The 13,596-nt window shown below is 47.4% G+C and overlaps 1 protein-coding gene across 2 annotated transcripts in view; it reads left to right on the forward strand.

Moving 5' to 3' along the window:
• The window catches only part of LAMC2 (laminin subunit gamma 2), a 58,094-nt gene that overhangs the window by 39,016 nt on the left and 5,482 nt on the right, over nucleotides 1–13,596 (forward strand). For both annotated transcript variants that reach the window (XM_040446548.1, XM_040446547.1), the window contains exons 10-21: nucleotides 725–943; nucleotides 1,573–1,755; nucleotides 2,479–2,724; nucleotides 4,626–4,771; nucleotides 5,702–5,858; nucleotides 6,120–6,325; nucleotides 7,269–7,348; nucleotides 8,699–8,848; nucleotides 9,328–9,472; nucleotides 10,116–10,265; nucleotides 10,772–10,886; nucleotides 12,434–12,633. In XM_040446548.1, coding sequence (XP_040302482.1) covers nucleotides 725–943; nucleotides 1,573–1,755; nucleotides 2,479–2,724; nucleotides 4,626–4,771; nucleotides 5,702–5,858; nucleotides 6,120–6,325; nucleotides 7,269–7,348; nucleotides 8,699–8,848; nucleotides 9,328–9,472; nucleotides 10,116–10,265; nucleotides 10,772–10,886; nucleotides 12,434–12,633 — 1,997 coding nt within the window. The remainder of the gene's footprint in view (nucleotides 1–724; nucleotides 944–1,572; nucleotides 1,756–2,478; nucleotides 2,725–4,625; nucleotides 4,772–5,701; nucleotides 5,859–6,119; nucleotides 6,326–7,268; nucleotides 7,349–8,698; nucleotides 8,849–9,327; nucleotides 9,473–10,115; nucleotides 10,266–10,771; nucleotides 10,887–12,433; nucleotides 12,634–13,596) is intronic.

Genomic DNA, 13,596 nt, shown 5'->3' on the forward strand with positions numbered 1-13,596 from the left:
ATTTAAGTTTGTTAATTTTTATTCTTGAGAGAGACAGCACTAGCAGAAGAGGGGCAGAGAGAGAGGGAGAGACAGAACCCGAGGCAGGCTCCGGGCTTTGAGCTGTCGGCACAGAGCCCGGCACGGGGCTCAAACCCAGGAAACGTGAAGTCATGACCTGAGCAGAAGTCGGATACCCAACCGACTGAGCCACCCAGGCACCCCTGTTAACTCCGTTTATTGACCTTCACATGTGGGGTATTCCTCATCCCAATTGGATTTATATGGGAGTTTGAGCTGTTTCCACACTTAAACAGGAAGCATAGCTGGCATGCATAATTTCTAGATCATCCCTGCTTTATTTGCATTAAGAGGAAACAGCGTTTATTAACAGTTTATTGAATCTTTACCTCGAACCAAGCACGTAACATATGCAGTTGTCCCATTTAATGTCACAACCAACATGGGAGGCAGAGACCATTCTTACTTCTACAGTTGAGGAAACAGTTGTAAAGTTATGCGACTTGCCCACCCACTTCACACAGTTGGTGAGGGTGGAACCAGAATTTAAACCCTGGCTTTTCTGATGTGCGTCAGTCATGACGGACTGCTGTACCTGTGGCATAGTGAGTGAACGCCACTCATCTTTGTTAGGGTGTTAAGTCTAAAATCTAGAGAGAGGCCGGACTTTAGATCTTCAGACCTCACCACCTGCTGGCTTCTAAACCTGTTCTCCGTATTGCAGGTACTGGGTACCTTGACAACGTGACCCTGATTTCAGCTCGCCCCGTCTCCGGAGCCCCGGCACCCTGGGTTGAACAGTGCGTATGTCCCGTTGGGTACAAAGGGCAGTTCTGTCAGGATTGTGCTTCTGGCTACAAAAGAGATTCTGCCAGACTGGGACCTTTTGGCACCTGTATTCCATGTAACTGCCAAGGGGGAGGAGCCTGCGATCCAGACACAGGTGAGTGAAAAGACACCTGTTCCAGGTGGCTGGGGTACTGCTAGGGGGCTGGGGACTCCTGAGGAAGAAACGGAGCTATGTGAGAAAGACCCTGCCTCAACTCATTTTGGAGATGGGAAAGGGTTAGGAAGGTAGGGGCTGGAGTCTGACAGGATGGACATGGAGCTTTATTACACTCAATCCTTTTCATTATGGAAATGCCACAAGGTTGTGGGAAAGGTACCAGGTTACAGGAAATGGCTGTCAGGGTTCAGTGGGGGGAGAGGGGGTTGGTGTAGTTGGTGTTGAGTTTCGAGAATTGTACGGAGACATCAAAGGCAAGGTCAGGGTCTGAATGAATGTGTGGACAAATGGCCTCAGGCTGTGGGGACTGGGGGAGCAGCACTGAGGTATGGATGGTAAAGGAAGCTAGGTCTCAGTGTAGGAGAGCCAAGGTGAGATTCAGGGTCGTGGCCAGGTCTGGAGTTGGTACTAAGGCAAAGGTGAATGCCAGTGCTCACTTTGGAGAAAGCTTCAAAAAGGAAGGTTTTGGTCACTCCGCTCTGCCTCCCACGCCTCCTCCATATTAAAGGAAGTGTATTGTTTTACCCTGCTCATTTCTCTGCCCCTCTTTTCTTGCTCCCTCCCAGGAGATTGTTATTCAGGGGATGAAAATCTTGACATCGAATGTGCCGACTGCCCTATTGGTTTCTACAACGATCCACACGACCCCCGCAGCTGCAAGCCGTGCCCCTGCCGCAACGGGTTCAGCTGCTCCGTGATGCCCGAGACAGAGGAGGTGGTGTGCAATAACTGCCCCCACGGGGTCACCGGTAAGGCCCATGGCCTGCTTCCCTGTCCTGATGCCACAAATCCACATCAACAGCTGCTCTTCCAAAAAAATTCTGGGGAATTATAATTCCTTAGCGTTCACGTAAACGGGCTCATTCTAAAGAGAAGAATATGCCCGAGAGGTGAGGAAGGGCAGCGCATGGTCTTGTATGGTATGTATGTGTGGCCAATGCTGTTTTAGGAGGTTTGTAATTAGGAGGCGAAGGCTGCAGAGGAAATATGTGGCTTCAGTTTTACAAGATGAACTGCAGTACAGAAGGGAAACTTAGTGGCATTTTAAATGCCACCTCTCTTGGGGCACCTGGCTGGCTCCGTCAGTAGAGCATGCAACTCTTGATCTTGGAGTTGTCGGTTTGAGCCCCATGTTGCGTGTAGAAGTTACTTTAAAAAAAAATGTCACATTTGTCTGCTGGGCAGTCTGAAAGTTCATTCTTCAGCAACAGCCTCAGTGATGGTACTATAAATCTGACTTCCTCAACCATCTAGTTAATCGGCAGGAAGCCTCCTAGTAGGGCTGCTGTGTTCTAACATCTGGGACCACCATTAATGGAAGAGCTGACCTCCTGCCCTGGGCACCTGCTCCTGCTATTGTTCTGGGGTCCAGGGTGGGAGACTCTTCCAGAGGGTGACTGGGACCCAGGCCCCTGTGCCTGTTCTTGCCATCGACAGATGACCACTCAGGCTCAGGCATTTGTTTCTTCCAGGTGCCCGCTGTGAGCTCTGTGCTGATGGCTACTTTGGGGACCCATTTGGGGAACATGGCCCAGTGAGGCCTTGTCAGCCCTGTCAGTGCAACAACAACGTGGATCCCAGTGCTTCCGGGAACTGCGACCGCCTGACAGGCAGGTGTCTGAAGTGCATCCACAACACAGCTGGTGTCCACTGTGACCGGTGCAAAGCAGGCTACTTTGGGGACCCTTTGGCTACCAACCCAGTGGACAAGTGTCGAGGTAAGACGGCATCCCTTGACAGATGGCGTGTGCATGTGCACACATGTAAGAACATACAAATCAGCTGGGCCAGCAGCAGGTAATAGGATGCTACTGTGGTTTCTCTGACCGACTGGCCCACGAACAGTTTGGACTTTTCACCGGTCAAAGGCCTTAAGACCCCTCAGCAGGGTTCTGGAAGACAGAGCTGGAGGGTGTCGAGTGGGTTAAAGCTGGGTGGGAGAAGTAGAGAAGGCCGGGCTTACATTCCTGAGTGGAAGAGGAGGTGCGAAGCAGCCAGGTTGTATGCCTGGTTCCAAGGCTGGCAGAGGAAGTGTTGGCAAAAGCCTCTCACAGGACAGCAAGAAAGGACCTGAGACTAAGCCTGAACACACGGAGGTGGCAAGGGGGGTGCTGTGAAGCAGTTTAAGAGACCCTCTCAGGAAGTCTGGGTAATTGATGTAGACAAAGGTAACAGTTTCAAGTTCTACTAAGGAGACCTGGCTTCAAAGCAGCAGCTATCTGGGAGCACTCCTTAGGGCTGCTTCAGATCAAAGCGCCAATGTGCACATGGGTCCTCTCGCTCGGCCCTTCTTTCCAGCCTCTGCACATGTCATATATTCAAGAAGTTCAGTTCTCGGGAGCTGGCCTGCCCCCACAGACCTACACTCAGTTGCAAAGGTCCCAGACCAGCCCTGATGCCCAGAATGCAGGGGCTTGTTTATCATAACAGAGCCACGAGGGCCTCTGGGGACCCAGATTGGAGGACTCCCAGTTCCTTGTAAGGTCTGCAGGGAGCCCAGCCCACAGAACCTCCACCCCTGAAAATGCCCAAGGATCTCTGTGCAACCTGAGGCTTCCACACAGGGGCAGAGATCCCACCTGCCCTAACCCCAACCCTGTGGGTTAGGAAGTACCCCATGATAGGAAGAGCCCACATGCCATTTTTGCAGTACTGAGTTCAAGTCTAGTTTTTTACCTATTGTATTACACTGGTTATGGCAGTTAATCTGAGCCTCAGCTTCTTCATATGGATGAATATTTAGCTCAAAGTGGTTGTAAATAGAAGAGCATATGAGAAAGTACACTGTAAACAGAGTAACTCTAGCGATAAGGAGTTAAGAGACTTTACTGGCTTTAAACTATACATTTCTTCACTCAACTATCTTTTGTCAAATCCCTGCCAAGTATCCATATATGGAACTAGATGCTAGGGCATAGCAATGAATAGGTCAGTTCCAGCCCGCGAAGAGATCATATGCTAATAAGACAAAAATATGGAAGTAACAAGACACTTACATAGGTGATATTATGTGCCAAGTATTTCACGAGCGTCATAGAGCAACCAAGAGAATCACTTTAACTCCCTTAGTGCACTAACTCACCCACTGTTCTATCCTCTGCTCCTAGAACAGTGTGGCACATAGGTGCTCAATCAGTATGAATGAATATACTTTTTTTTTTAACTGCATTTCCTACATCAAAGGCAGCAGAGCAAAAGGAAAAGAGCATTGCCTCTTTTCCAAGTTCTCATTCTGGCTTGCCATTTACTTGCCGTGTGACCTACAGATGACTCAACCTCTGAGCTCCTATTCTTCATCTATAAAATAAAGTGAGCTAGAGCACCTGCAGAATATCCAACAGCTTTACAACTTAACGGGAGGAAAAAAGCACCACCAGAAAGGATGCACTGTTGTAGTCCCTCTTTATCCACACGTTCACCAAACTTACTAGATGATTCCCAAGCTCTATCTATATTGGAAATGCAGTTGGAGTCCCAGGCAAGAGAGGAATCTAGCACAGTGTGAACTGACAAGGGCAAAGAAGGATTCTTTGCCATTGGTGACTTGATCCTTTTACCTTTGCTATAACTCCAGTTTCTAGAATTAGCTTGATATGAATGCTTTGTCTTTTCTCTCTAGCTTGCAACTGCAACCCAATGGGCTCAGAGCCTGGGGAGTGCCGAAGTGATGGCAGCTGTGTTTGCAAGCCAGGGTATGGTGGCCTCACCTGTGAGCATGCAGCATTAACCAGCTGCCCAGCTTGCTATAATCAAGTGAAGATTCAGGTGTGCATGTTACCCAACTCTCACCCCCATAAGGACAGTCTAAGTGTCTACTGGGTGGGTCTGTCACAAATCTAGGACCCTCCTAGCCTCCTGGGGATGAGGGTGGGGATTACTATTTGTTGCTTTAAGAATTGCTATGTTAAAATGTAGTAATAGGTTTCAGATGCTCTTAAATAGACTTTTCAAAAGTACCCTTTTGCAGATACTGTCTCATTTGGTACACTTGATAACTTTGTGAATTTGCAAGAGAACGTATTCTGACATCCGTTTTCACTGAGCAAGTCTCAGGACATCTGCGACTTTTCAGTCACATGGCCAAGTGGAGCCAAGAATCCCACCCTGAATTCCCTGTGAATTCAGTACTCTTTCCACTTATACCACTTTCTAGTTGGATTTGTAAGAGAGGTCCTTTGCAAAACAAAAATATATAGAAGATCCATGGAGTCTAGAAGGTGTCAAGACTGTTCAAAGAATGGCCTCCAGAAATTTCTTTCACATTCCAGAGAAGGACATGGATGTTAATTATTAGTTACTATTTCCTAGGGTGAAGGGCGGAGGCAGAGAAGGCCCAAACCCTGAAGATTAGAACAAATTCAACTTTTTTTTTAATTTATCAGTTTTACCTGCCCTCTATAGCACTTTTTTGTTCCAGACACTGTTCTAAGCCCTATACAGGTACTAACTTAGCCCAAATAACTAGGAGATATTTTATTATCCTCATTTAATGGATAAAAGTGACTTGCCTGAGGTCACATTCACAGCTAATAAATAGGGGGGCCAGGATTCAAACTTAGAGTCTAGGCTCTAGTCTAACTACTACCATGACCTGCCAAGCATTTCTGGGCTTTTAACTATTATCCCCCCCGAGTACCTGGTATTGGACTGTGATCTCCACCTTCTGTTCTGATCTTCTTTCCTATGTGGTTTCAGATGGACCAGTTTAGGCAGCAGCTCCAGAGCCTGGAGGCCCTGGTTTCAAGGGCTCAGAGTGGTGGTGGAGCAGTGCCCAGCACGGAGCTGGAAGGCAGGATGCGGCAAGCTGAGCAGACCCTTCAGGACATTCTGAGAGAAGCCCAGATTTCAGAAGGTGATGAAGGCCGATTTCCATAATCTCCTGTGGGTATCAGTTGAGCAGGTGTCTCTGCCCAGCACTTGCAGAGAGGAGGACTATCCTGGACTCTCCCGAGACCTGAATGATGGCAATGAAAGCAGTTCCGTGCATTCATTCATTTACTGGGTTTTTACCATTTTGCCCTAAGCTAGTCAAAGTAACTTTTTCAACCCTCCACGTTGGATTACCCTGTGCTGATTGTGAAAGTTCTCATCCTTCTTTTCCTTACTGTACCAGGTGCTATTAGATCTCTCAATCTCCAGCTGGCCAAGGCAAGGAGTGAAGAGAAAAGCTACCTGAGCCGCCTGGATGACCTCAAGAGGGCCGTGGAAAGAATTCGGGCCCTGGGCAGTCAGTATCAGAACCGAGTTCAAGATACTCACAGGCTGGTCACGCAGACGCGCCTGAGCCTGGAGGAAAGCGAGGCCTCCCTGAGAAACACTGTAGGTGTTGCTGGGATAGGGTACTGAAGATCCCCACTCTATCGGGAGACCCCCCTGCAGACTTTCCGTCTCTCCCATTTTTAGGTCCGCCTGGCAGGTAGCTGGACTTTTTCTGGAAACAGGCACAACTATTCGTGTTGTTTGGCTTCTTGGAATTCCCAGTTTTACTGCATTTGTGTTCTTCCTAGCTCGTTTCTCACTAACCGTACCCCTCTTGTTGGCTCTCTTCTCCCTTCTCACTGCACACCTAAGCTGCCAGCGGGCAGGATTTAGTTTTGTTCATATTTGCATTACCAGCCCACAGCATAGTGTGTGGCTGTGATAAATGTTTGCTGCATGAATGAATAAAGAGGAAAGGTGGGAAGGAAGGAAGGAATCTCTGAAGACAGGATTCTGAAAAGGGGGGGTGGGGGCGAGTGTTGCCAGTATGATTTTCTTAATGCTGTAGTTTTTAGGGTGGTAGGAGGGAGAGATTTGAATGAGCCCTCTCCTCTCCATGCAGAAGACAATGGTGACAATAAGTGGGTGAAAGATGAATAAAGGAGATTGCAAGACCATCATATGCTGAGGAAAGGATTTAGAAAATCCATATTGATTTTTTTCATTACAAAAATATTTTGTAGAAAATAGAAAATAATCCTCTGATGCCATTAATAACCACCACTGAAACTTGGTATATAGTCTATTGACCTTAAATACATATGAAAATACATATTAACATGAATATATTTTTACATGCATCAGTATCTGTATACAGGGTTTTTTGGTCTTGGATTTCTACTTTATTCTTATTTTTAGTGTAATAATTATGGTGACTAGGGACTCCTGACATCAGGGTGTAGAATGTTGTGTGGCTAATAACAAGTTCTAACAGGACAGATGCATAAACCCGCTTAGGTTTCAGGGCCGAGTGCAAAGTCTTAACCAAGTCTCCTTTTTTCAGAACATTCCTCCCTCAGAGCACTACGTGGGGCCAAATGGTTTTCAAAGCCTGGCTCAGGAGGCCACAAGATTGGCAGACAGGTGAGCAGACCCCCTGCTTCAGGCTGCCTCTGCAAGGCCAGACTCGAGCAAGACTGTAGAATCCTCAGGGGGCACCTGGTGGCTCAGTCGGTTAAGCATCTTCCACTCGGGTCACGATCTTGTGGTTTGGGAGTTTGAGCCCGTGTCGGGCTCTGTGCTGATTGCTCAAAGCCTAGACCCTGCTTTGGATTCTGTCTCCTCTCTCTGCTCCTCTATCACTCTCTCTCAAAAACAAACATTAATAAAAAGCCTTATAAAGACTGTAGAATCCTCAGGACCTAAGCGACATATTCGATGCCTCCAGCCTCCTGTGCAGCCATTTCCTTGCCTTGGGGCCATTTTTTTTTTAAACCTCTTGGCTTTTAGTGTATGTAGGTGGCCACTGGGCCACGGTCGTTTGGCAAGTGTTGCGGGTGGAGGTGTTTTTTACCACAGATTTTTCTGACTCACAGTATGGCTTTGGTGTGTGTGTCAGAGGGGATTTTTTTTTTGGTCCGTGAAATGAAATCAGCCTTTGGAAGAGAACGCTCTGCAGCTTTGAGGGACTCCCAGGCTCCCACCTCGAGCCTGGGAACAAGTAGCAACGAGTTGTTCACTAGCCTGTGGGGGCCAGGGCTGTAGACGGGGAGCCTCCTCCCAAAAACCGGCTCTGCAGGGCCCCAGTGGTACCGGGCGGCTCCCTAGTCCTAGCCCGACTAAATCCTACCACCCTGGTGAAGTGGTTTGCTCTTAGCAAGAGTGCTCAGCAGGGTGGCAAGGCTCAGTCAATCCAGATGGAATTTAGCCAGTGAAGGGGGCCGATTTGTGTTTCTGTAGCATGAGCTGCCTCGAGTTTGTTTCTCCTCTTTTAAAACCACTTTCTAAGCCTGTGGGGGACTTTTACGGACAGGCTCTGCCCCCTTCTGGAGGAGGGTCCAATGTCGAGTGGCAGCAAGAGTACGGGGGTGTGGGTTCTGGATGAAATCAGACCTAGGCGTTTCTTGCGGCACAGAACAGCTTATAAACGCAGGGTTTTATCCGCCCGTCCGGGCGCGCCCCCGTCTAACCCCGGGGTTTTTTTTACCCCCCCCCCCCCCCCCCCCCCCCCCGCCCCGGACTGCTCGCACCCGTCTCCACGCCCCGCTCCCCCTGGTTCCACCATGAACGGAAAAGATCAGCAGCCACGGTCTAAGATGTGGGCTCCATCTCCAGAACACCTTCAGATCCCCTCATTCCGACTAACCTGGATCGATGACGTCTGGCGTTTCTAGCCAAACTAGCTCCTTTACTCCTCTCCCTTCATTCAAGTAGAACACCTGAAGGAGGCCCTGTGCTATGAAAACTCAGATTCTTTGTTTTCAATCCTTTCAGCCATGCTGCGTCAGCCGGTAACATGGAGCGGCTGGTGAGGGAAACCGAGGACTACTCCAAACAAGCGCTGTCGCTGGCACGCAAGGCTCAGCGGGAAGGAGGTGGAAGGGGCAGCCTGGAGGGCTCTGCGGTGCAAGGCCTTATGGGAAAGTAGGTTTCAACGGGTCCTCACACGGGTCAAGATAATCTGCATCCTTCTGTGGTGTGGTGCAAACCACGTGTGAGGGGCACATCATGTTTCGTTAGCAAACAATGCTAAAGGACAAGGGGAGTGTGTTGATTTGGGGGAAAGGACATGCCTTTACGGCTGGAAGAAAAGGGTGATTAAGTAAAATTTGTGTTTTGAGAGACTGCAGTACTTGCGGGAAGTTGTGGTTGAAGGATGTGAGTAAACCCATCTGGTGGCATGGAATGTAGAAATGTTATCAACGAGTGGGAAACTCGGGTGAATTCTGATTTAATCTGTATAAACTTCAAGGTTTATGTTTAGATCATGGAGAGGGACACATCTGGCACATAACCTCATTTGGTTCTTCCGGTAACTCCAACGTCCATACTTTTTTACACGACAGGATGAATGTTTGCTTTTAATAAGGGATTCCTCAAAGTCCTTTCTCCCCACCCTGCAGGTTGGAGAAAACCAAGTCCCTGGCCCAGCAGCTGTCCGGGGAGGCCACTCAAGCTGACATTGAGGCAGACAGGTCTTATCAGCATAGCCTTCGCCTTCTCAATTCCGTGTCTCAGCTTCAGGGAGTCAGTGATCAGTCATTTCAGGTGAGGGCATGTACTGATGTGCTTGGTGGACAAGAGGGCCATAGTGCTTGCTTCTTTTGGGGTTCCATAATCTCAAATCATTCAGCTTTCCCTCCATATGGACCTTTCTTGCATTGTATTAGGGAGTGTATTTATTTTCTTAACTATTTCCTTGTTCTTAAACCCTAGTCTGCCTCTGAAAAAGCCTTAGCCCACATCCTGAAGCTGCTGGCTGATAAGAATTTTAGGTCTCTTCCTTTGTTTTGGGGACTACTGAAACCTGTGGGAAGTTACCATGGATAAAGCTTGGTCTTTACATTTGGGTCCAAACCATAGTACATCTCTATGTACTGCCATTCAGAAGCCTTTTGTTCTTCTCAGAAGTTTTACGTTGTTTCTGTCATCAATTCCTTTAACTGTCACATAAAGATTCAGCTTTCTACCTATGCAAAAAGCACTCACCATGATTCCTACAACATTTTCATGCATATGTAAACATGTAAATTTTAAGAGACAAAACTTGTCTGATGCTGCTATCATTAGATATATTGCTTCGTTTCTGTTAGATTTTGCAGTTATTCTCAAACAATGATGCCAGCTCCTAAGAAGGCTGGTGTGGTGACTGATAGGCCGAAAGTCAGACTCCATTTCTTTGGGCTTATAGGTAGAAGCAAAAAGGATCAGACAAAAAGCAGATTCTCTCTCAGGCCTGGTGACTAGACGTATGGAGGAGTTCAAGCACATGCAAAGCAATCTGGGAAACTGGGAAGAAGAAACCCAGCAGCTCTTACAGAACGGAAAGAATGGGAGACAGGTATCCTTTTAATTCATTCAACAACCAGGTAATGGATGCCTACTAAGAGAATAAGTATGGCAAGAGGAACCACAGAAAACTCTGAAGGTCATGGTATCTTATAGATGGAGTAACAGACAACTTGATAGAATTCATTTCCACCCACTGGATCAGCCCTCAAACCTAGGAATTGGACTCAGGCCGGAGTTCAATTTTGGTCCAGCTTGTTCTACTAGCTTGGCTTTAGGAAGTATCCAGAGTATAAGATTATGACTTGCAAAACTGTACTTGTCCTTGATGGTAGACTAGAGTTTGTGACTGTTCTCTATATGGGATCTGTCGTTAGGTTATAAAGCTCGCTCTGTCCCAGATTGTGGAGGGCTTTGCAACAACACCCCTAAGACTTCCTGGTGAATCGCAGCACTCTGTCGTCATGAAGTGTACCCGGGTGATTCTGCTGTTCTGCCAGGAATACTCTTCCTCAGTGTAGGTTATGTTTACTGTAATCTTATTCTGCCTCTTTACAGAAATCAGATCAGCTGCTTTCCCGTGCCAACCTCGCTAAAAGCAGAGCCCAAGAAGCACTAAGTATGGGCAATTCCACTTTTTATGAAGTTGAGAACATCTTGAAGAATCTCAGAGGTAAGTATCTCATGGGTCAGGTCACTTGACTAGATTAAAGGTAGAACCATGACTTTATCTTGAATCCATATGTGGCTCTCTAAATGATAGATACATTGAGATATTAACACATTTAATAAACATCTTTCTTAGAAAGTATTAATATTGGATGTAGCAGAAAGAATTTAGCTTGATGTCCGAAGGCTTGAGTTCTGAATTTTGCTGGGCTGACTGCTCGGTGCTGACTGTAGGCAAAGTCACAGCCTTTGCAGACCCTAAGGTCTTCTCTTTTAAAGATAAAAGGTTGAATTAAGTGATCTCTAAGGTCCTTTCACAGATCCAGCATCCTACTACCACAGAGATTTTTCCTTTTCTTTCGTAGCCTGGCTGGTTCCAATGTAGTATTAACGGCACCTGGATGGCTCAGCATTAGGGGCACCTGGGTGGCTTAAGGGTCCGACTTCAGCTAGGATCATGATCTCACTGTGGGTTTGAGACCCGCCTTGGGCTTTTGGTGACAGCTCAGAGCCTGGAGCCTGCTTTGGATTCTGTCTTCCTCCCACTCTGCCCCTCCCTAGCTGGTGCTTTCTCAAAAATAAACATTAAAGGTTTTTTTTTTTTTAAGTGTAGAATCAACGTGGTTGTTTTGTGGTGATAGAGCAAGCTTTGTCACAACATCTAGATCCCAGGAAATTTGTGTTTGTGCCTTGTAGAGGTTTTAGGATTTCAGGTTTCTTTACTAACTTACAAAAAGAGAAAACATTCCTAGAGTCTTGGGATTTTCCTCACAGAAAGAGCCTCTACTCCCTCTATCCAGCCTCCAACTATCCTCATTGGTAGCTTAGGTTTAAGGCTCTGGCTTGAAACTTTGGGCTTCAAAGATTCCACCTGCTTTCTAGGTGCCTGCATGGCTCAAACATCTGACTTGAGCCCAGGTCATGATCTCAGTTTGTGGGTTCGAGCCCCACGTCAGGCTCTCTGCTTGAGCTCAGAGCCCTCTTTGGATCCTTGTCTCCCTTTCTGCCCCTCCTCCACTCATGCTTGAGTGCTCGCTCTCAAAAATAAGTGTTAAAGATTCTGTTTTTTACCTACTTTAGGGTCTTAATACTCTTGCAGTGGTGGGGACCAAGTACAGGCTGATTGTCAGCTTTTCTAAGAACTTGATTATGGCTCTTTCAGTGGGTCCTTTAAGATACTTTCTGCTGGATAAGGAGCCACAACTTCCCCTGCTTTTGCCCCCAGGCAGTAATAACACTCTTCCTAGAATTTTTCATGAAAACTTTAGCCCCATTCACCTTCATTTGTAAGCTTTATGAGCCATTAAAAGCACTTTTTGAGGTTTTGAGTTCTTAGAGTGCAAGCAGGGGAGGGATAGAGAGAGAGGTAGACACAGAATCCGAAGCGGGCTCCAGGCTCTGAGCTGTCAGCCCAGAGCCTGCCTCGGGGCTAAAACTCACGAACTGTGAGACCATGACCTGAGCCGAGGTCGGACACTCAACCCACTGAGCCACCCAGGTGCCCCTAGAAGTCACTTTTTATCTTCACGGCAATATTTTCTTGCCTTTCAGAGTTTGACTTGCAGGTTGAAGACAGAAAAGCAGAAGCCGAAGAGGCCATGAAGAGACTCTCGTATATCAGCCAGAAGGTTGCAAGCGCTAGTGACAAGACTAAACAGGCAGAAGCAGCCCTGGGCGGTGCTGCTGCCGATGCCCAGAGGGCAAAGACCGCAGCCAGGGAGGCCCTGGAGATCACGGACAAGATAGAACAGGTAAACTGAAGTCGAAGCGTAGGCTGGCATTAGAAGTCCCAAACGCAAGAGCGGCGTAGGAAGCCAGAGAGATAGAGCGAGAGCGAGAGCGCGCAGCAGGCTCACTTTTGATCCCTACAACTTAAAGTCCCATTGGGGCCTATAGCAGCCCCAGATCCACACAGGTACCTATCACAGACTAAGAATCTGGAGTGCTCCCTAGCTGCAAGAGAACAAAGGCAGAATTGGACATGAGAGAAACTAACGCCTGGGAGGAGGCAAGAGACCCGCACAGGGCTTCTGTCTCCATATTTATGGAGCTCCCGAGATACTACCCACGTGGTGAACGTGAAGAAAACAACACCTGACACGTGTGAATGAGGAAAAACAATCAAACAGTAATCATTAACTTGTGGGTGTAGGAAGCAAAGGGTCGGCCGGGGGTGGGGGGGTAAGTGGTGTTTGTGATCGAGATACATCAGTATATTGGCATCAGTTGGAAGGTAATTTCCTGCAGGTGATATAACAAGTTACTTGTGATCCCATTACAATACCTCGCTGGCTAACCTCGGGCATTTTCGCCACGTGGCAGTGGCTTTCCGCCCTAAGCTTTCTTCTAACCCGTTTATGTAAGTAGAACCTGTCTCCCCACAGGTGCCCCTTTTTGTTGATTGATTCACAAGGCTGTCTCTGAAAGCTGCAGGCTTCATTTGCAGCTCCCATTTTGGAGAATACCATGAGCAGAGCCATCCAAGATATATGTATATATACTTTTATCAACTATTGTATTAGCTTCCTAGAGCTGCTATATGAAGTACCACAGACTAGGTGGCTTAAAATAACTGAAATTTATTCTCTCACCATTCTGGAGGCTAGAAGTCAGAAATCAATCTTAAGTCATTGAATCTGCAACAACCCTATTTCCAAATCAGGTCACATTCTGAGATACTGGGGGTCAGGACACCAACATATCTTTTTGGAGGA

The sequence above is a fragment of the Herpailurus yagouaroundi genome, unplaced genomic scaffold (assembly GCF_014898765.1).
Source record: "Herpailurus yagouaroundi ecotype Mexico unplaced genomic scaffold, PumYag 195, whole genome shotgun sequence".
In the NCBI taxonomy this organism is placed as follows: domain Eukaryota; kingdom Metazoa; phylum Chordata; class Mammalia; order Carnivora; family Felidae; genus Herpailurus; species Herpailurus yagouaroundi.